At 42.6% G+C, this 23,642-nt stretch overlaps 1 protein-coding gene across 1 annotated transcript in view; it reads left to right on the plus strand.

Moving 5' to 3' along the window:
- PTGFRN (prostaglandin F2 receptor inhibitor) overlaps positions 1 to 23,642 on the plus strand; it is a gene marked incomplete at its 5' end in the record, with an annotated part of 42,407 nt that overhangs the window by 12,141 nt on the left and 6,624 nt on the right. The window contains 2 exons of the mRNA XM_082042939.1: positions 6,701 to 7,120; positions 18,007 to 18,114. Of these exons, the coding sequence (XP_081899065.1) occupies positions 6,701 to 7,120; positions 18,007 to 18,114 (528 nt within the window). The remainder of the gene's footprint in view (positions 1 to 6,700; positions 7,121 to 18,006; positions 18,115 to 23,642) is intronic.

The raw sequence follows: 23,642 nt of genomic DNA on the forward strand, positions 1-23,642 counted from the left end.
GTCATTGTGGCAAGGGTGGCATTCAGCACTGATGTTGGGATCAGTGCCCCCTTTCATGACTCTGGGTATTTTGGTCTCTATAGGATGCATCTTGCTGCTAGCAACAGGGTTGTCTTGGGGTGAAAAGAGGAATGTCACTCACTTCAAGTCTTTTCTGTCTTGTCAGTTTGAGAGGGTTTTTTTTTCCTCTCTCCTACAAGCCCATGTTAAGAGAGTGCTTCTGAGGAAGTTCATGGGCATAATAGTACCACAGTATCAATAACTGAATGGCGGAGCAAAGTCATCCGGTGATTTGCTTGGTTCTGGGCCTTTTTTTAGGCAGAAGTGAACTAACTCTTATTTAAACTGACTGTGGGAGCATTTCTTAGAAGAGTTACCTGAATTGCTTAATGCTGGTTTAAAATAGATGTTTGTATTTTGGATGTCCTGTAGGGGTGATACCCTTTTGGCTTGGGTGTGAGGTTATGCAAGAGGGTCTGTGGCACAGGGGCAGAAGGAATAGCAGTATTATTGTGGGATGTAACATCTTTGGCAAAAACCTGTGCTTAGCTAATCTGCATTTATCCAGATAGATTTGTTTAACAGTCTAGCTCGGGCAGCCACAGGCAGAGAACTGTATTTCAGAGACAAGTAGTTTGTAATCGGTTTTAAGTTGTTTAGGGATAGTCTCTAAACAGCAAATTGGAGAGGTACTACTCTGATTCTGCTTCAGTGGAGAGAGAAATAGTGGGCTGCTTGCTCGGTACTCCCTTCGTCCCCAGACCAAGTGTGGTCCATGAAAAGGTTTTTTTTCTGAAGCTGGCTTCTCCAGCAGGAATGAAATCTTTCATTAATGCTGAATGCTGGTCACAATTAGTTCAGTTGTTATGCCACAACACGGAGTGTGTGTGTATGTGCATGCACGCATAATGGATCGTCGCCCTCGGAGCAGCTAGAGAGACCAGCTGGAGTTGAAAAGTCTCAGCCTGTGTTGACATTTCTGAGGGAAAACAAACCATGACAGGTGTGAACATTCCCTCGTTTCTGGTTTTATTCCAAAAACTCTGCTAATTTTGCAATGCAAATGTAAATGTTATAGTCCCCATGCTGAAAAGTACATTTTGTTGGCAAAACTTAGTGGGCGATTTATGATGTGAAAGAGAGCTCTCCTACAATCACCTTTTCCTCCTGAAAAAGCATGTTATATACATATAAGTGGGGGAGGGGGGGCAATATATAGGTTTGATTTCCCCTTCTTCCCTTCCACCCCTCACGCACCCCCTGCTCTTTCAGCAGTCGTGCCCTAGATGCCTTTCTCTGCGTGCCCTGTCCCCTGCCATAACCTATTCCTGTGAGCTCTGGACTCAGCTGAGAGTCCCGTGCTGTAACCAGCAACTCTGAAGGAGTTAATCTGCTGCTGCCTCTGCTGTCTTACTGTTGTTTTGACAAGTATCTCTGGTGATTTGAGTCCCTAACTGCTCCCACTGCTTATAAAAGCCAGCAAACAGGCTCCCACGTGTTTGCCTAAGGAGAGAACAGAAATTTGCCTCTTCCTTGGGTAGCTTGTGCGTGCATAGAGACTTTTCTTCCAACTATTTCATTACTTGCATCATCTGTGTTAACTTTAGAGCAGTTCTCGGGGGGGTGGGGGAGGAGAAATGGTTTTGTGTTGTGTCTGTGAGTCAGTAAGCACAGAGGGGTGTTCAGGATAAGGAAGCCCTTGCTTGAAATGTAAACATCATGTGAAATGTCAAAGTCTTCTTTTGTGCCTTGTATAATAAATTGTATTTTTGCCCATTTTAACTGAAGGTTTTTTTATGTTCTTTTTCTGTTTTGTTCTTTTGGGACCAATAATGCTCACATGTCTTTCTGCTTACTCAGCTTTGCAAATGCAGCCAATCACTATCATAGATCACTGTTGTTTTTGACATGATCTGCCTGATTTTTTCCCCGTCTTTCTTTTACCCTCTCCCCTGCCAAGATGACAAAGAAAGCATCTTTATCTTACCTTGAGAGTGAAAAAACATCAGTTATATTGTAGCTATTTATTTATTTATTTAGAATAAAAGTTCCAATCAGTAAAAAGGGGTAAAGAAAGGGAGGAAACCTTTTTTGACTGGCTCTGTAGATGATTTTTAACACAGAAAAGAAGTTTGGTCATTTAAAATATAATTTTATTTATTAATTTGAGTGTGAGTACTGCTTATATTTAAAACACAGTTGCTGTTTGCAGTGGAATGCAGAACTGGTGCTTGTTTCCTAAACAAGTATTGTCAGCTTTGGAACTGCATGGAATTCTTTGCAAAAGAGAACATTATCTTTAAGTGAAATTCCAAATCTCAAAGGTACTATTGTTGGGGTTTTGTTAATACTTCTGTCTTTGATTTACAAAATAATTCTATTTAACGTAATGTTACTTGTCCTAAATGTTTGCCTAGGCCCTCTCATCATATTTAACTGGGAACAAGGGCATCTTAATCTTTCAGAAAATCCTGTGAATAGAGAACAGGTGGTAGTTCTACCACCCACTTTTCTCTACCATTGCTGCTGTATAATAGACATCGCATAGTACAGACCTACAGTTCCTTCTGAGCAAAGAATTTGCCATACCATGGCACCAGGGTGCCAGGTGCATGTGCCACTTCGGGTGTAGGAACAAGAAAGTGCGTTGAGTTAGGTGTACAAGCCCCATTTGTGCGTGGCTGGGGTTCTCATGCCTGTGGCTGTGTGAGGGTTTTATGCTCTTTGCCTGGCAGGGAAGCAGGCCAGGGAGGGTGGTCTAGTTGTGTGTGTGCAACAGTGGGGAGAGCCATTGCATTGTATGTATGTGTATCAGGCTGTAGTTCAGCCCTTAGTGTCCTTGCTGTGTTTTCAGAGCTCTTGGTATCAGAGCTGCTGGGGCTACAATTGTACCTCAGGGTGTTGTATGGCCTCTTCCTTCTATGAAGGCAAAACTGTCATTACCTTAATGTCTGTTGCATTCCCTGTACTTGCAGTCAAGCTAGTGCACCAAGGGATGAAGAAGCTTTCATGAATATTGGGAAGGCGTTGCTTGAGGCTGCTGACTCGGCTTAGCTAGCCATGGCCATCATGCTGCTTCTCTGACCAGAGACAGTGGAATGCAGGGAAGGTGTTTGCTGTTTCCTAAAGTCTCCTTGCCCTTGTAGCTGTTAGGCTTCTCTAGAAATTAGACTGGCTTAGATTACATGAAAATTCTCTTTAGTCACTACCCAGGAAGAACTCTTGAAGCTGAGCATGCACTTTGTGGTTGAGAGCAACAGGAGGATTACAGTGTGGCTTAACCACTTGGATTGGCTAGCTGTGGAAGGCAGAAGCATGCACTGCCAGGCTCCAAAATACAGTTTATTACTCAAATTTTATCTGAATCATTTGGCTAGAATTTCTTCTGCTACTAGTCCTCTGTCTTGGAGTAGTGCCCAAACTGGTTTTAAGCTTTGGGTATGGTTTACTTAGGATCTCTTCCCCTACAACTTTCCAATGTAAACTCTGCAGATTGCAGCTGCCTGTATATGACTGACTGGGCTGTCTTTTGTCATGCTTTTCATTGATGGAGCTTGCAAAAAAGACATGACACTCTGCATGGGATTGCAAGTGTGTATGTGGAGGGGCAAGCAGGCAGTTAGTGGTCAAGGCACAGAAATTTCTTCCTTGGCAATTCTGAGAAGGGTAGAAATGAGATTTTAGGCTGCAGCTTTTGGAAGAAAGTGTTCTTTGACCTTTCTGGCCCATCCTATGCTGTAAGATCTGATGAGTGGTTTATGTTAACATAGGAAACATGAAGAAACTTTGTTTTCTCACTTAACTTTCCTTGCAGATTACTGTTATTTCTAACCTAAGTGCCAAATCTTTGGTCTCTTCTCTTTCCTATAATGTTGACTGTCACACACAGAGACAACTATGTGCTTTTCTAGGTGGGGGTGATGGAGTGCTAATTACATTTCATCTGCTGCTACTGAAGGAGAACGATTTTGGCACAGAACCATTCTGTTAAGGATGGCAATCCAGGCTTTTCTAGTTGAAAGGATATGGGACTTTTTTTTCGTTGTTTTACTGTACTACTAATGCAGGTCTCTAATATTATTGCAGGTTCAGGAATGTTCCTTTGATCTTTTTTTGGGCTTTCTTACAACAAGAAACATTCAGCACCTGTATGTGCTGGTTTTTGTGTCCCCTTCTCTGTTCTTGTCTGCTTTTCTTACGGTATCATGTAAGAAGGGTTGCCTCTGCCTTCTGTATTCATCTAACCTAAGGAGCTTTGGGTTTTAAATGGTAGAAAAAGCCTTTGAAAGGACTTTGATAAGAATATATCTGCCTGCTCTCTGTTCAGCATCCTAATTTCTAACCATTTCTAATTCTACCCCTGTTCTCCAGCTGCATCTCTGGACCTCAGTTGTTTTCTTCCCCAAACTGTACAGATGGCATTTCTGCTGCTGTCCCATGCAACCACCACTCCTTTCTCTTTTTTCTTTAGCAAAAATTATTGGTAAAAGCAGCATTTTCTATTGCCCTCAAATAGAAAGTCAAGATGGGGTGTCTAGGAACAAAGTTTGTTCTGCCCTTGCAGGGGACAAGACACTCCCATGTACTGCTTCCTGACCTGCGGCTCAGGTAGTAGTTGAAGTAAGGCATTTGGAGCCCAGATGGTGGGGAGAGTTGTGTCTTCTCAGCTACATCTGTACTGCTCTGAACAAGTGAAGGTATTTGTCCTAAGCACATTTATGAGACACCAAATGCAAGATTTCTTTTATTGGTGTATAGGACCCTGTGTTCCAACATGAAGATCAATAGTGTAAAGAAGGTTTGCCTCAGGAAGGATTTTTGCCCAGAGCCTCCTCACAAGGCCTAGAAAGCAGCAGTATATGGCAGAGAAGTACCCTGAGCTCTTTGTGCTTCTGCTTTTGGGGCAAAATATAATTGTCTACTATATTCCTAAAATATTCAGCAAGCTGATCTGCTCTGGGCTCCTAAATGCTGCAACCCTATGAAGTGGGTAATATCAGAATCTCCTGGATGAAAAATGAGGGAAAAATGGATTTGAAGTCTAGAATCAGATGCATGATGAGTTTTCACACAGTGGAGCAGAGAATGATTCTGTGTGTGCAACTTCAATTGTGATCGTACCCTGAGTGTCTAAATGTGCATCTCTTATATTTCCACTTGCTTAGCAGGTGGAAGTGCGAGGGGGGTTTGGTGTGGACTATCAAGTAATTCTGTGCTGAGCTAGACCACTAGAAGCAGCTCAGCCTTCCCGTTCCTGCTGTTTCTTTATATAGCTTTGTTCTGTGATCTGCTTTGTACAGTACTGATTTAAAGTTGTCATACTGGGTTTCTCATCTTGTGGGCTGTGTTTACTCATTGTGAAAACTGCTGCTTGAAGGCAAAACACTGCAAAATGTAATCTTGACAAGTATCTTGTTGCTCTTGTGGGGAGGGCATAAATATTACTGCATTTAGTTCAGTTTTGGAGTATGTGTTACAATCTTACCACTGCTTATTTCCCTTTTCCTGAGAAGTTTCACCTTGCATAGAGGTGATCTGTGTAGTCTACACTTTTTTTTTTTTTTTTTTAATAATGCGGGAAAGGGAGAGTACGTTGCAGCAAAGTAATTCAGAAAGTCAGACTGGCTGACTTTTTGCAATACTGCTTATTTGGAAAGTAGCTGTAAGCTGTGTGTTCTGCCCCAGCACCCTTTCCTTAGGAAGAACCTGAGTGCGTGGCATGTTTGTTCCTTACAGTGCCAGGAAACTAGCAACTAGCAACCCTAGAAACTAGCAACCCTTTCCTTTTATCTGGTTCTGATTTCAGTCACTCCTCATTTTCTTAATTTCTCACTGTGAGCATGAGTTTTTTGTGTCTTGAGGCTGTGCTCCTAGATGTATGATTTTCCCAAACCCTGTAATTAAAGGTTTCTTGGGAATTAGGAGCTGGCAGACTTGGAGAATGCTGAAGAAAGGGAAGGAAACTGAACAGTAAGTGTTGCTGGCAGTCTTGCTGCCAAACGGGCTGTTGGGAAATATAAAGGCTTCTGGTAGGCTTGTACTCAGGTGAATGCATGAGAAGCAGAGGAAAAGAACACATGTGGAGGCAGAGGTGTATTGAACTCTTTCAACACAGAGATGTGTATGTGGGGATGCTGGGGATGGAGACATCTCGTCTTACCACCAAATTTTTGTCATGCAGTTTCAACTGATCTTGGGAGTTCAGCTGAATTGTCTGCATTGCTGTTAGAGTGGATTTTAAAGGGAAATAAAAGAAGCTACACTAAGTGCTGCTGATTCAGTTAGTGGCAACTTTTGTTGCTAGGCATGGGTGCTTCAGTGTCCTTGTACCCTGTTGCTGGGGGTGTTCTTCCACATCCAATGTAAAACTGAGAGTGAGTCTTGTCTGATTAATATCTTTACTCCTGAATAAAAGAAATCCTGGAGGTCCTGTCATGCTATGACCTGTATGTTGCATTATCTGTTCACTAGTGTTCATTTAAATTCTTGCATCTTGACCCAGGCTGTTGTATACTTGTATGTATGTGCCGTTGAGTCGCATTCTGAGAAGTCCACATGTGTTTAAATAAATGTGCTGGGATTTCTCTCTCCAAAAAATGTACTTTGCTTATTTGTAATCTTCTAGATTGAAAGGTGTTGCATAAATATCTGCACCTATTTATTAACCCCTCTCTTGCTGCTTATTTCCTTCCCTCTTCAGATTACACGCTTACAGTGGAGGCAGTGAAATTGAAGCCATTCTTTGTGGCAGGCCACACCTTTGAGATGACGTGCAAAGTGTCTTCGAAAAACATCAAGACGCCACGCTATTCTGTCCTCATTACAGCAGAGAAGCCACTGACGGATCAGTCTAATCCCAATGGAACCACTCGCATAATCTCCTTGAACCAGGATTCAGTAGTGCGGCTGGAAGACTGGACGGACCAGACTCGTGTGGATGGCGTGGTTCTGGAGAAGGTCCAGGAGAATGAGTTCCGCTACAGGATGTATCAGACCCAGATTTCTGATGCTGGGCTGTATCGCTGCGTGGTGACTGCCTGGTCTCCAGGTGGTGGTGGCATGTGGCGTGAAGCAGTGAATGGCTTATCCAACCCTATCCAGATAGACTTCCAGACTTCAGGTTGGTATAGAATCTGGCAACTGTGTGTCTAAGCCAGAAAGGGAGCGCATGCTGTGATGCTCTCTCACTGGTTTCCTTGTCTCAGGGAAATACCTACACTTTGAAACATGTAGGGGGTCTCCAAATGGTATGATGGCTGAGAGCTTTGCTTGTCTCCTTTGTTGGTAATTGTGTCCTTTGTGCTATTGATTGTTTACAGAAAGACATATAGTGAATTGGTCGTAATCATAACCCCTTCTTTTTTCTTTACTAATGCAGCTTTTATTGTCCTGCAGGCTCAGAGCTGATTCTCGGTATGGAATAACTGCTGCCACATTTGCCAGCTTTATCACTAGATTGCTGTCAGGTAGTGGCTGCTCTGGAAGAATATTGATATAAACTGGATTTCTGTTCCAAAACAGACTTGAATAGCATAGCATTAAATTGCCTGAGCACACCTTCCTGTTGATGTAATTGCAGAAAATGGTCAGCTTGAGGCAATGGTAACATTTTAGCCATCTCTGCTAGTGTATCCTGCCAGTGGAAGACCTTAGAGGCCCCTTGTGGATGGACTACAAAGCTCCACAAATTGGGAGGAATGTCAGTACCCAGAAAAGTGCATCCTATTCCTCATATCCTTGCTGAAACCCTCACCTTCAGCTGTAACATAGCCTGCCTGTTAAGATTTTTCTAGAGAAGCTTGCCTGTTGTTGTGTATGTTTGGGGGAGGGAGAGAGGGATAGCATTGGTTTGGATCGTCAGAGATCGATTTTAACACTAACTTTCTATCATGCTATGTGGGTGGGAAGTGCTGCAGGAGTTGTTTTTGTAATGGTAGTGCACTTAGGACTGGGTTCATATTAGGATTTGATAACCCAAGCTGGTGACGACTTGAGCAGTTTTCAAGAGCTCTCGGTGTTGCCCAAAGTTGTATCCTATGTTGGAGCTCTCTAGTTAGCTGTTTTATCTCAAATCTTCTTCACTCCTCCATTCCTATTCACAAGCACAGTTTGGGAGAAGGTCTCACCTCACATCCCTTGTTCTTCGTGTGAGTTGTTCTGCTTATAATAGTGGGGCTGTAGGCTTTTAGAAGGTGTGTCTGTGACTAGGCAAGAGCAACCTGACTTCTGGTTCCATCCATTACAAAGGTAACTATTCTCTGTGAGATGATTTCTAAAAACTAAACTTCCTTACACTAGGCACACTGGGAAAAGGACAAGGGCTGTGTATAGGGAGACAGCCTTGCAATGAGGACCTCACTTTGTAAGAAGCTTTGAAATGTAGCATCCTGGTACAAATCATAGTGAACGTGCAGCCTGACCTAAGCTGGCCAGAGAGAGGACATTGACTCATCTCAGTGCTTCTCTCAGTACCAGGTAATATCTGGTTGGCTTTTTTTTTTTCAGTTTTATGGTAAGTTACTATGCTGAAAGTAATCTGTTAGTTGTCTGTATTCCAAATGCCTCTTAGAGTAGCACTGTCACAGATTAATATTGCTGTAGATTTGTTGACTTCTCAGTGTTGTTTAATGGGCTACAGTTTTAGCCTTATTACCATTGATATCTGGGTCTAACACAGTGGGACAGCAGCATTTGCAAAGGGGTGATGCAAGGAATCAGCAAGAATGAAACCTGTCCCAAACCCCTCCCCTCCAAGCTTTTATGTGGAGGCTTTCTTGCACAGAAGTGGTGGTTGGTGACTCTCCCAACATTGCTTGTGTTATGTCACTTTGAACTCCCATTCAAGAAGTTTGGCAGGATGCTATTAATATTGATGGTTCAGAGGGAAACCTGTGAGCTATGCAGTGGAGGGAAGTGTGCATGTTGCAGTCTTGCATTCTTTTTCCTGTCACTCTCTGTTCCCAGCCTCTTCACCCAGATAGGGTTTCTGGAGCGTGAAGTGAAGAAAGGGAGGCAGCCTGGTGCACTGCCCTGGGAATGTGTGAATTCCAGGAGCAGAGGGAGGAATGGTCCTGAAGCCCTGTCAGTCTTTCATTCTTTAGAAAAGAACGAAGAGAGAAATGAGATCCCAGACACAATTTACTAGAGAGCTAATTCCCAAAATAATCTTGGCATGTAGCAAAATCTCTCTTGAAATACCTTCCCTTCTTCAACTGATGAATGAACTTCGTGTCCTTCAGTTGTTACTTGGATATCCTTGCTGGATATTAATCTCTGGGCATGATGAGGACATGTGATGAGCACAGTTAGAATGGACTAACCGCAGAATTATTATTTGGAAAATTATTTGGAATTGAGTATCCAAGACAGAAGATGTTTTGTGGGTGTGTTACTTTGTGTGCTGAGGTGTACTGTCTTTGATGCAAACTGAGAGTGAATCGGGGAGCTAGAGGTCAGTGGCAAAGTTGTGGAGCAGCCATAAAAGCACAGCTCAGATATCATGCCCTGGTCTTGCATCCTGTGGTACGGGCACCTCTCCAACTTTTTCTTCGGTAAAAGAAGTTGGTGCCAGATTTTCCCTAATGTGAACAGTGAAAGGCAGCAGTCCTGAAGGAGCTAGTCATTTCTAGGGAGAATAAGAGGCTCCCCAAAATTGAAGAGACGATACCAACAGGACAGGGTCAGAAAAAGCAGAGAGGCATGCAACTTTCCAGGTAACTGTAAAAGCTGGGGAGCACCACTCTGCTAAATCCTGAGTGGTGGGTAGCTTGTTGAGTGTGTTTGTCCCTGCTAGTGCAATTGACTCGGTAGCAGTTTTCCTGACTTGGGGTTCTCAAAGTGTAGCAGAAAGCACTTTAACTGTAAGTGTTCATGGTGAAGGATATATTAAGACAGTACAACTCAAAAATAGAAGGTGTTCCAGTCTCCTCTCTACTTTGAAGGCTTGGACTTTGACAGCATTTTTCAGCTTGCACCAAGAGGGATGGAGCAGGGAGATGATCAATACGGAAACAGCGTTTTCAGCAGAAGGAAGCCCTTAAAGGGTTTTACATGAAGCTTTTAGTAATAGGAAGAATTTCTTTCTTGGTTGTTTTTATTGATTTGTGTTTGATAGGAGTGGGGAGGCTTGCTAGGATTGGAAATCCTTTCTTCCAGTTTGACTCCCTCCCAGATCAAAGTTGAGTGATGTTTCAAGGAGGGGTTTTTAGTGTGGATACGCATTGTGCAATGTGATCTATTGGAACAGCAGGAGGCCTGTAAGCTTTTTATATATGAGCTGGGGACTGTGCACATGAAACTTCAGTGTTTCCTGCCACAATAGGCTTGAAATGTGGCAGTGCTCTGAAATGTTTTTCCATTAACATCTGTGGAAAATGTCTTGCTCAGATTCTTTCCATTCAAGGCAGAACTTGCTGGCTGCAAGCAGAGACCTTCTCCTTTCTGTCTCCACTTGCTGTTGCAGAGGGACGTATTTATTCCATTTGGTTAATGATCTGAAATGTTAATGTAAAGGCATTTGTTTGAAACTTCCTGAACTAAAAAATGAAATATGGATTTTGTCCATTGGAAGTCTGGGGGTGGTGGTGGTTATGGTGAGGAGGAGTCTAGTAGGTCATTAGCTTTCAAAAATTTAGTCAATGGCAAATTGTTCTCTTCTGGATATATTTTAAGACCAGAGAGGATCTTGTGAATCCTCTGATCTGGCTTTATGAATAACATGGATCACTAGACTAATTTCGTAAAATGAATGCCTGCTCTGTGTCCCATAGCTGTAAGCAAACAAACCTTATTTGGAGGGCAGGGGAAAACTCTCCGATGTGAAGACTTCAGTATTCTTCAGTGATTCTTTTTGGTTTTGCCAGTCTAGAACAAAGGTCCTGCCATCTCTTTTTTCTTTTTCTTTTTTTTTTTTTGAAGGTTGTTGAGCAATATGACGGACAAGAGCCAGTGACTTGTCTTGAAATTTTCTCTTAATTTCATTGCATCATTTCTGCTGAAACTCTAATTTGTCTTCTCCTCCTCCTGTGAGCTATTGGGTGATATATGTGTACATAGCCTTCAGCCTGGAACACACCTGCCTTCTGTTCCTTGCTGTTCTGAAGCCAGTGCATCAAGACAGCTTCTTATGTAAGGCTTGTGATCCTTCCCACCCACATGGAAATCTCTGACTTGTCTTCTACTCACCTGGAGGTGTTGCTCCAGTGGTAATGCCTTTGCGTGGCAAGGGCTGAGCAGTGAATGAGAGAGGCTGTTTCTGGTTTTTTGTGTTTCTCTTTGCCCTCAGCCTTAGATGAGCTGGCCAGCAAAGGTGGGAGTCAAATGGCTGGGAACCCGCTTGAGATCAGAGTGCTTACCTGATACAGGTATGTGTACAGATATCTGGTTCAAATGGCTCCAGGTGGCCTCCTGCTGTTGGTTCGTGTTTTTTTGGTTGTGGGGTTTGGTTTTTTTTTGGTTTTTGTTTTGTTTTGTTTTGGTTTTTTTGTGTGTGTGTGTGTGTGGTGTTGTTGTTGTTTGTTTTTTTTGTTTGTAATTCTGAGGCACCTGGTCTCTGTGAAATCCACCTGGTTTATCCTGGCATAATAAATTCTTCTTTGGTATTCATCCTTTAATTTTTTATCCCTTTTACCCTGACCTTGCCAACCCAGGTTAGTGTTTAGAGTGTCTTTGCCCACCATACACTCAGAGGGATTTCCACAGAAGTGACTTATTTTCCTTTTCCTTGAGGGAAGCAGAGAGAAGGAAGCTTTTAATCTCATATTAAGAAGTATGTTATGAGAGAACCATTTGGAATTTGGCTGTGCTCTCAGCTGGCTTCTCCTTGTGCCATTCAGCAGTGGGTGGAAAGCTTTGGAGAGGCAAAAATAAAAGAAAACTTTAAGGGAAGCATCTCAATGAAATCTTGAACTCTGGATTACATCTGCATGTGACCTCATTGCACAGCAATGTATTATCATTCACTTTGGAAGAAGCTGAGATAAACTGAGAGCTGCTGAAATATGAGCTGAGTATTGATGTTAAACTTCAAATTAAAATGAAATTATGACCTGCAATGACCCCGAGAGATGCTCAGTTTCAAGAAAGGAGAATAGAAAGTTCTTAAAGGAAAGAAACCTTAATCATGGAAATGAATGAAGAGCAATCCAGCAGAAACTCTTTGGCAAGAAAGGCTGGTATTTTCCGGCCACTGTTAATGGGCAGGAACATGCTTTGTCATTGTGTGCCTTTGTGCCTGTGTGCATTAACTTGTAGCTGGAAGTAGAAACCACAGACCGAACTACTGGGGCTTCTTCCAGTAACAGCTATTATGAGGCTTGGGGTAACATTTGTGAGGGAACAACTCCATGAAGAAGCAGGGAGAGTGCAGTAGGCTGGAATAGTGTGGGTGAAGTAGCTTGTTATCTGGAGAGAGGCAGGTCATGCGATTCCTAGTTTAAGAGTGGATGATTTAGTGCCAGGGCAGACATGAATAATATTTTGGAAGACTGAGAACTTGTGGGTTGCATCAGTTTTTTTTCCCCATTGTGGTTCGTGGTGCCGGCTGATTGCAAGCAGAGAAGTTGCAGCGGTCTCCCTGCTGGGTAATGGACTGGGCATGGGCTGCTGGGGTGGAACAGCCTGCTCTGGGTCTCGGCTGTCAGTCAGGTTACTTGACCTTTCTCTGCTTTACTTTACTTGTCTGAAAATAAAGGTAACTCGTGTCCGTGGGGAGGCTATACCTTATTTTTGCAGAGAAGTACTGGCTAAAATAATACAGAAAAGGCCAAAATGTCACCTAGGACCTAGGTAATTAGGATCTCTTCTGTTGTAAATCTAGATGTTAACTGGCTTTAGTTATTCTCCCTCTTTTTTGCCGCCTTTTCCTTGTAGATTTAAGGTGTTTGGACTACTGAGCAGTGAAGGAAAGCAGGGAGAATGGGGTGACATCAGGTAAATAGGGCTCAGGGCTTTTTATTTTTCTCCAAGATGTAAATCTTTAAGTTGAGTAAATTAAATTAATTCAATAAACTTGAACTCCTCCTTTCCACCCTGCAGCCTCGTTCAGTGTGAATCTGATTGAGCACAAAGTAATAAGCCAAATTTGGTGCAGCATTTTAAGACTTTTTCCTTTCATTTCCATTTGTGGAAGAATTTCCAATACACTTTTTAGCAGAAAACTGTATCACTATAGGCTTTAGATACTGGAGTTTCCTTCCTGGTTTGCATAAAATCAGTGGTTTGAGCAGTGAGATCTGCCATAAAAGGGGATATTCAGAAGAAATGACACCAAACAGGTCCTGATCCTGGAACCTGATCTCTCTTTAAGCAATTTTAGATTTGAACAAGGAAACTTCTAATTCCAGTTTCTTCACTTTCTGTTTATAATTATATAGTGGTTTTCAGGCATTCAGAAGTCAAGAAATTCTCTGAAACCTCTAATTCCTCTCTTGACTGCAGATGCTTTTTAATATGAAATTGTTATTCCCTTAATAAAGAAGAAAACTTATTTTAGAGGTTGTATCTAAGCTTCCATATGGCCTTACTGTACTGAGGAGCAGAGATTTTGGCTTAGTCTAAATCAAAGGTTTCAGTAGAAGATAGCAATCTAGGGGAAGGCTGATGCTTATCTCTTAGAAATGGGAAAGCTGAATTGTTTTGTAAATCTGTGCTTTTTAGTATCCAAATCAGCTGCAGGCATGACACTTATCTTCATACCTGAAGTTATTCAAATCTAATTATTTCTCAGCTTCCAAACAACTGAGCAGCTTTCCTAAATTTAATTCTGCTTTGTTCTTGATGAGCTGTACAGGTCACGCTTGATCTGTCAGCCCTGCAACTGAAACTAAATTCTGGTTTGTTTATTCTCCCAAGTGACCAGTATGTGCCAACAAAGGTATTTCAAACTGTTAAATACAGGTGGCCAGGTGAGCAAAGCCACATAATCTGTTATCCGTAGAGTTCTACTATTCTCAGTGTTAATGTAGCATGAACTCAGATCTCATAGAACGAGTTCATCTTACCTCCCCAGCCCTTCCCATAACACTGCAAGTGCCTGAGCATAGCGATGTTGATACCCTGATAGTGTCATCAGTGTCTACAGGGAGATGCCTGTTACCACATCCCTGCATCTGTAAGCTTTGGGATTGAAGATTGTGGGGTTTTTTTTGTCTTGGAAGGTGAAAACTTCACATGGGTTTTATGTGCCAAGCCCTGCTTGGTGGAGTCTAGATCCAGGGTCTCTTGAATACTGCTGTGTGATGCTTATGGGGGGGGAAAAAACAAAACCCAACACCCCAAAAAACCTACAAGAGGATCAACACCTTGCAGAAGGTTTTTTTGTGGCACATTTGTGACCTCTCGAAAGGTCCTCAGGAGCCTTGAAAATGTGTTTGCCCTGGTGCTGCTTTTTGCCGAGATGCTTTTCTTGAGCCTGCAGTAAAGCTGGATGTCCAGCTAGAAAAGGTGATGTTTTTGCTTATAACCCACTAACAAACACTAGTTTGCTGCTGCTTTTGTTTGGTACTGGCATGCAGCTTATTCCTGCTTCTCTCATGCTGTTGCCAGACATGTTCAGCTGAAGCCAGGGTATATTGTTTAAGCTGGGGAAATAGATCAGTTAAGTTATAATCAGGTTAAAAGCACTGGTCCATTGTGCTTTTTAGAATAAAACTAAACAAAACCAGAACAAGACCAGAACCATTCTATAGAGAAGGTTATCATGCAGGTAACTTTTAATGAGCGATTAGAGCTGTGTTGTCAGCTTCGGTGCATCATTCACAGGCCATGTAGTGACCAACTCTGACTCAAGTAGAGGGCAGGGGATTAAATGGTCTTTGTGGTCCAGCTCAGGTCTAACAGGTCTCTGTTGCAAACAGCACTCCTGCCTTTTTAGGTTTTGTTATGGGGAGGGAACATGTATCAAGATGTTTTATTCTGTCCTTTTATGCCTAAAGGCAGCCTGAGGCCCAGGGCATGAGACATGTGAGCAAAAGGCCTTAGATACTGCCAAAGAAGAAAGGTGCTCCTCCTAGGAAGTTTGCAACTATACAGTTTTCAAGACTGAACTAATAAGCTTTTGCTGTAATGAAGCTTGCTTAGGTTAAAAAAAAAAAAATCACCAAAAAACAGTTGTTTTCTGTCTGCAGCTGGAGAGGGAGGAGCACAACCACTGACACATCTCTGGGTACTCTGTTGAAATCCAGTTCTTCTGACACAGGACAGTGATTTCTCCCTGGAGGTACAGATGGTAATTTGCAGAAGATGTACCCTAGTAGGAAAATGAGCAAGGGGAGATAACTGTTTGTGGCTTACCAAAGGGAAGTATGATCATGAAATGACAGAGCAGCTGCTGCCTAGCAGCTTTCTTACTGCCTAGGAAGCTTAGACTCTTCATGTGGGAAGCAGGCTAGAGATGTACTAGATGACCCAGAACTGAAGGGTATGTAGGGGATGCTGCATTACCATGATCATGGCCTTTCCTGGCTGAGTGACCAAACAAACTTCACTTTTATCTTGTGACATTCAATGGCCAGGAGTGCACAGATTCCACTCTGCATTAGTGGTTTGTTGGCATGCCATGGTTTGAAGCCAGTGTCTCTTGAATGCAGTAGATGCCTGGACCTTCAGCCTAGAAATAAAGCCTGGAAAGTCCTGTCTATATGTACCCAATGTATTTCCTTGTTTATCCTGCCAGGGCAGGGGTAAGGCAGCCCATTCTTAGCCTGACAAAGTTTGGATCATGCAATTAACCTCCCTTGCTTGATCTCTGTCAGGACAGAGCCTGTTTGCAGGAGTAGAGCATGTCCCATGTTCCTGACATGATGTCATTGCACTCACTGTTGAGACTTCGGATAGACTGCAAGCTATAGACAGTACCAGGATTATTATGGTGCTGTTTTGCTTTTGCTCAGTGCAGCAGAGGGTGTTTGCTGGCAATGCAGGGATGTTTCTGGCAGATTTTGACAGTCTCTTTGTTCCTGTTGCTGTGACAGTTCACACACAGCTTGAGACTTTTGTGTTTAGGGTTGGCTGGAATGCCCTGGTCTGTGCTGCCTTTAGTCCTCTAGGACCTTGAACTGCACAACACCAAAGAAAATGATGTAGAATGTCTTGTTTTATCAGAAGATGAATAATCAAATAGGCTGCAAAGAGGATGTGGTTGGGGTGTGTGTGAACATCAGAAAATGGACTGAATTCACTTAGAGTTTGGATAGACACTGAGGAAGCAATCAGAATAATCTTTCTCCATTTCCCCATAAAAGAATCCCATCATGTTGAGCTCAAGTTAGGGCTGAAGCCTGCTCTTGAATTCTCTACCTGAACAGCTGAACTTCAAAGTATTCTGGGTCTCTTATTTCCTTAAATACGTTCTAGCACAAGCATGTAGGAGTCTTGGCTGCTAGTCCATGCATAACCTCTATTGCATCTCTACCACCCTTTTATCCTTGCTTGGTAGGGTAACTTGGAGTCTTAGATTTTAATAGAGAGGATAGAGTGTCAAAATAAGTACAAACCTCTGGGATTCTGTCTACATACTGCCCTTGTGTACAAAGTACAACTGCTGCTGGGGCAGAGAAGAGGGCTGTAAGAGATTTATGGTATAACAAAGAGCAGCACATTGTGCCCAGTGGAATCCGTGGGGGGAATTTTAGAAGCCACAGAAGTAATTATTGCATTATAATTGGAATTCATTTCTTAGTGTGCTGTGTGATCTCTTCTGACCAAAACAAGCCAGGCCCATGTAGTCTAGAATACTTTCACCAAAAATTCCAGCCTTAGCTTCACTGCACATGCAAGTTTCTTTCCAGAACCTCAGTTTGGAGGTGATGTGGTAAGTGTGTGCAGTATGATGAGTTATCAGCACAGCTTCCCACAGAGGCCTATTGGGAAGGCAAGGGACAAGTGGATTGTCTTGGATGATTTCCTTAAATGTTCTCCATCAAAAGCATTGTTTGCCACTGATTTTCAGTGGATTTGAAATTTAAAGTTCCTATATTTAAACAGTAGTGTGTAAGAGTGGAGGATGGCAAACCTTCCAACAGCTCTTCCTTTCTCCCAAACCACTTTTCTGTGCTTGTTGTTGCTGCTGCTGTCTGAGACATCCAGGGAGGGTAAAAAAGGTTACCTTTTAAACCGAGTCCCAAGTTCCTTCTTGGATTCCCTGGTCCCTTCCCGCATAGCGATCCTGGAGGCCACCATTAGCATCAGTTTCCTTCTACTAATCTCCTTCACCTTGTTTATTAGGGAATTCCCCAAGGGTATTTTGACACATTATTCAGTTTCTGCCCTGTGAAACAAAGAGTACTAGAAGTGTTGGCGTGTCTGAGGAGTTGTGGTTTTGTTAGTTTTGCACCAGAGATGTATGTTATTAATATTTGCAGAAGTTTTAACTCATGTATCTCAGAAGTCAAACACCACATGTTGTCATGGTGTCTGAGCATTTCATAACAGCCTTGTGGTTTTCATCAATATCATCACCACTTTGCAGCTGAAGGAGTTACTGTACCCTTGGGTGTTGAGACATCTTCTACAAAAGAAGCTATCTGTGTCAGAGCCCAAAGGAAAACCCCCAGGAAGGTGTTATCAGATGCCTTTCTTGTATTGTCTGTGTTTCAGTTCCATAGCAGAACCATCTGTGTTGTTAAAATACTGCTTTGCTCTAACTTGAATTCCTATTGACAGCCTCAGCCAAAAAGATCCATGCTAGATTAGCCTGAAGACCTGAACTCTCTTGCTTTTAGAGGAGTCACCAGTGGAAGATCGGCTCCTTCTGTGCAGGATGGTCAAAGGCAGACTCAGGCAGCTGCCTCTCTGTTGGGTGACAGGTCTGGCAGTTTGGGTACTTGTCGTAGTGCATGAATTAATGGCTAAAAATGGATAACTTCTGCAAAAACTTACATGATTGCTGATCCCTTCTTCAGTGCTCTATGTCTACAAACTAGCAGAGAATACTTCAAAAACATGCAAGAAAGGTTTTGGACACTGAATAAAAGCCTGTCATGGATAATTGTGGTTACTTTTTTCTAGGTCCTGTTTTTAATGTCTCGGTGCATTCTGACAACCCAACGATTTACCAGGGTGAACTGGCAGATTTGCTGTGTATCGTCACAACAGAAGGAATGGCACTTGATCCAGGTATTTTGGCAAACTGATTTAAATTGTAACTCATTTGTCTTCACTGGGCAGAATAATACCAGCAGTTAAACCGTACGTCCTTTGAGAGAGGCTGGAGAATTGAGAACCAGCACTGAAAATCCTGTAGAACTAGATAAATACAGGAGACCATATTTGCTTTTCACAGCACAATTTAAAGCAAGGTTTTTTTGTTAAATATTCTGAAGGAAGGAGGAAAAAGAATTCTTACTGATAAACCCCAGTATGCTGTCTGTACCAGCTGACTCCACTGCTGGCAATCTCAGCCTACAGCCACTAGATTGGCCATGAAAATGGGTCCTGTTTCCTTTAATTAGAAAGGATGTCTATTGGCAAAATCTGCTAGGAGAAAATGGTCACCTGTAAACAACTCTTAAAGTCACCTGCCAGTCAGGTTCACACTTCAGATTGAATTTAAGACTTAATATAAATCTAAATATCACAATAATTGACTACTGCAGCCTAAATGCCAAAAATGAGTATTTATTACTGACGCCTTCCACGGTGAGGCTCTTTTTTTGTGTGGAAGAAGAAAGAAACATGGTACTTAATTGCTGTAAAAAGGATAGCGGACACTTTAAAGGCAAATTTTTATGAAGGGCTGAAAAGTTCAGAGAATTGTTCAAAACCTAACCGCTTGCCAAGCATTGCCTGAGCTGCTTTTCATCAAAATGCTGTGAGAATAACTGGTTATAATGCCCAATATGTGGGTTTGGAGTGAGTTTAGTTTTTTAAAGTTGTTTTAGATATATATATATATATAAAAATATTAAAAAGTATTTTAAATAAATCTTTAGATATGTATGTAAATATAAATATATAAATGTATATACATAAATATAAAGATGTCATGATTCATGCAAAACTTAGAAATCTATGCATAAGCCACTACAAAAGAGGTGCTGTGCAGAAAATATTACTCATAATGTAGTAGCTGATGAGATGAAGTATCAAGCTTAGTAAAGGCCCATCACTTTGAAATTCCAGGATGTCTGTTCTCCATTAAATCAGAATGTAGCAGGGAAGCAATTTGCTAGATTACAGTTGTGTGGTGCCTGTGAAAAAATGATAGAAGTCTGTAGGTTGTATTATTGAAATGCTTGGGAGGGAGGAAAACCTGAGTAAACTTTATTGCTGTCAAACGATTCATAGCTTGGCATATTGGGTACATGCAGGCATACATTGCTGCTTACTGTATACTTCAGCCTATCCTGTGGCTCCTACTCAGCAGGAAGCCTCTTAGTTGAGGTGTGCTCAAGCTCTTACAGGTATTGTGGCAAGGCAGTTCCCAGAGCAGCTGGCTTCCTTTGCGAAGCAATAATTGCTGGCAGGGAGCAGCTGCTGCTTCTGCTGGTGTTCGACAGCTAAAATAAGCTTGGGGTTGCCTTATGAAAGAGGTCTCAGCATCCCTGACCCACTTAAAACTTGAAACGAGGCCGCTTAGTAACAGTGGGGCTCTCCTGGCAGTGCTCTGCTGCAGTTGGGTTTGTGATGGATTTGTATGGCTCAAGACTGGGAGAAGCACTGATAAGGATAATCAAAGGGATCGAATTTAAAAGGTGTCCTCTTTGAGGAGCTGCTTGTCAGCACAATTAAGTTTTAACTGGGCAACTTCATAAGGGCTCATGGATGTTTGTTGAATTGATAGATGATGCCTGGGATTGGAAATGATGCTGTTTCCGGTAGTCATGAGCAGCCAGTGCAGAGTTTTAAATGTCGGCATCATAATCTGTTCCATAGCTGGGTAATGTCATCTTGAATGTGCCAGATCTCTGCCTCAATGGTTTGAGGGGTTTTTTTGGTGGGGAGAGAATTGGGTTTTTTTTGTCTGTGTGTCTGCAACATGGCAGATGAGGCACAGGCAGCAGATACACATAGTAAGGAGTAAAGTGTGGCCATAAAATTATAGAATAGCTTGGGTTGGAAGGGACTTTTAAAGCTCATCTAGTCCAACCCACCTGCAATGAGCAGGGACATCTTCAACTAGATCAGTTTGCTCAGAGCCCCGTCCAGTGGCAGGTATTGAGGGAACCTTTCGGTCCATCCTCTGAGCCTATAGTTGCTGAATGAGCAGGATTTGGGGCCTAACCAGCCATGCTGTGTGGAGATACTCCATCTGGGCCTGAGAAGCTGACCCCTCTCCAGTCTTTGCTGGTCCTCTGGATGACACCAGCAGTAGAGCCACAGGGAACAGCTGGAATCTATGCAACAGCTGTAGGGTGTGCAAACTTCCCTTATTAGTCTGCCTTCTTGGCCTTGAGAGGTGGAGGGGGCTAGAGCTGTGGGATACCAGAGCAGGTTAGGTGAAGAAGGGCGTTAAGGGCTCATATGACAACACACAGATGTAGTTCCTCATATCCTCATTTTCCCTGTATCCCATCTTTGATCTGTCTCTGTGCTCAGTCAGTATCACAATTTAATTAACAATTGGAATGGAGAAACTTGCTTTTTAAATTAGTTCCAAAAACATTAGACAGACTGTGAAAATATTAGGGCTGTCTCATCCCAGTGGGGAAATTAAGCACATTGTATGGGAAAGCCTGCACCAGGTAGTCAGATAAACAGAGCAAGAGTTGCCAGCATCTCCTAGAAGAAAACAGATGGCAGCAATACAGGCATGGTGTTTCCATTTGGGAATGTGATGAGAAAGGAGAGCAGAGCATTTGCATTTGACCCTCTTCTCAGGGGCATACTGGCTTTCAAAGGCCATCTACTCTTCTGGTGGCAGACCTGCTGCAGGATTGTATTTTGGGCCCTCTTGTGAGCAAAGGAGGATCAGGGAATTTCATAGGATGTCTTGTTAAATGTGCATCCAAAACACTTCAAATGCACTTGGTATGCTAGCCAGCTCTGCTCTTGTACACATAGGCAGCAACTTTGCAAGCATGCATGTGGATTAGTATGTATGCTTATAACAAGTTGAGGTGTCAGGTGCCACCTCTTCTCCCTCTTTGTATGCCCAGTCAGAAGAATTAAGTACTTCCAAGGAGTGGAAGAGGAGTTAGATGACCAATGATCTTTGTCAGTGCCCTTCTTTGTTACAGTTAGATTGATCCCTTCATTTCTAGAAGCATTTCTTACGGCTTGGCCCCTTATCTGGTAGAGGCGATTCACAATGCTCTGTGTGTATGTTCATGTGTACCCACCCTGTGGGAAATTTTCAAAAGAGTGGAAAGGGTTTTGGCATGACTGCATGCTTTAATTTCCTCTGCTTCTTTGAGACCCTGCTGAAATGGAGTGTGTATTACTAAGCTTAGTACATGGCAGCAAGTGCTCCATCTAAAGAAGTGCTCCTTTGGCTTGGCAGCTGTGGTTGGTGTTTTGAATTGATATGAGGGGAGTATGTGTGCGTCAAGGGGGAATAGTAGTTCTTCTGTGCCCTGAAGATATAAAAGCTGCTTCTGATATTTCTGTTGAATACACATTTTCACAAATGATCTCCCTAGACTTCCCAGATCACCCCTTCTTGGGCTATGTGCTTAGGGATTTAAAAGTATTACTTACTGTGCCTGAAAGGAGGTGGTTTTTTATCTACTTCAGACAGACCCAGTGGGCACTCTGGAGAATTTAACAAAACCAGCTTGTTTACCTCTTGTATGGCTTGAAGTGGTTTGCTCAGCTCTCTAGGAAGCTCTATTCAACCTCATTTAAATGTAGTAAACAAAAAGGGTCTCAAGATTGTGATTCAGCGCTGTAACAAGATGCTGAGAGCTCTATTCTAAGCAGTGGAAGTGCATGGTTCCTAAGAGCTGGTCTAGAAATAGGATTCCCTGTTTTGAGGAGTGATTGGCTGGGGAAGCAGCTAAGACCCAGACAGCTTAGTCCTGCGTGTCAAATTGAAATGTGCATAAAGATGTGCTTTACATGTTGATGATCCTCACTAACTGAGGAGGGGAGGAAGCCTAGCACCACTATTACTCACAGAGCTCTGAAGCATCCAGCTCCCAGTGCTTTGTGTCCTTTTGCAGAAGCAGCTGAGTTGCCTGAGCTGGGGCACTGAGGTCCTTGATGGCCTTTCAAGCTTGGCAGTGGGATGTTATGATTTCCTGTAATGTGGGACTCCTTGTAAAGGTGTCCAACACCACTTGCAGCATTGTGGAGCATGTAAGGAACCAGTGAAGGAAACCTTTCTAGTGTTAAATGTGAGCATGGTTCTTGTGGTTGCATTTGTTTTTTGTAGATGGGCGACAAAAATGGTGAGAGTGACTTGTCAACACTAATGTAAGATGTATATGGAATGGTACAGATGCTTTTGGGCAGCCTAGCATGTGATGTGGTGGGTTTTTTTTTTGTCAGTAAGACTACATATTTATTAGCACTTGGGAGCTGCTGGACATGTTTGTCACTGATCTAGATAGCACCTGATTTATATCCTGATTTTGCTAAATTTTCTGTGGTTTTGTTGCATGAAAACCAGAGATACATAGAAATGAATCGGATGACTTTGCTGTATGAAGCTATTTCAAGGAGGATGGTGACAAAGAGCACTCAGAGCCAAATCCTCCCTTTGACTGTCTGTAGTGAGTCACTAATTGCACACTGTGTATACTGACTAATAAAATATGTTGGCATAATACTGTTGTCCCATGTTGTAATTATGGAAGATAGATTCAGCTGTTTCAAAATGACAGCAAGTGCCTGCACTCATCTTCGTATGTGGAAGGGAGGGACTCTCAAATTAACTGAGGCTGAAGAGAAGGGATTCTTCAAAGGTAGCAAGTTGCCTGGGAATCCAAAAGCTAGATTTTTTTTAATATCTAAATTTATTGTTTAAACCTTTTTTAGCAAGTGCAATTGTTTGTTTGGGGTAGTTGGACTTAGCCTGGAAGGTATCCATATGCTTCTACGGTACTTGGAAACAAAAGAGCTAATGGCAGTCTTGATTTGGAATTGGAAGGAATTGGTTGTTCCCAACGTGACTGCCTGTGGACTGGTGCTATTACCCTATTTGGCATAAACAGGGAGCAGAGACGAAGAGTAGTTTATAGAAACAGAGCTCTCTCCAGCAGAGGCCCTGCTTCCCACAGGCAGTTGGATGAGTACACAAAGCAATGGCCAGAGTTTGGTCCTGTTAACTGAACATGTGTTTATGGTAATTTTTATTAACTTTGCTTTCAAGGGAAGTGGTCTGAGTGCTATGCCAAGTAACTAATAGTAGGATTTGTAGTATGATAGGCAAGAGTGATTGCTGTGAAGGGTGCTAGTCTATATGCCCTATGCTGACCCCCACATAGGAGACCTACTCCTGCTGTAGTGCTGTGAAACAGGCCAGGTGCTCTCTTGAGGTTCTGTCCTGTCACCTGGAGCAGCTTGCCATGGCAGGCAGGGCAGGAAGCTGGCTGGTGTCCCAAACCAGTTTGGTCAGCCAGTGTCTCTGCTAGGAACATCTGCTTTCTCATCTCTTAGTTTCATTTTTGAAGATGTGTGTAAAACCACTGCACCTTACAGGGAAGTTAATTATACCCCAAACAGTGGGTCTTTTTTTGTCTGCAGTAAGGGGGAATGTTCTA

The sequence above is a fragment of the Streptopelia decaocto genome (assembly GCF_964273445.1).
Source record: "Streptopelia decaocto genome assembly, chromosome: 1".
NCBI lineage: Eukaryota > Metazoa > Chordata > Aves > Columbiformes > Columbidae > Streptopelia > Streptopelia decaocto.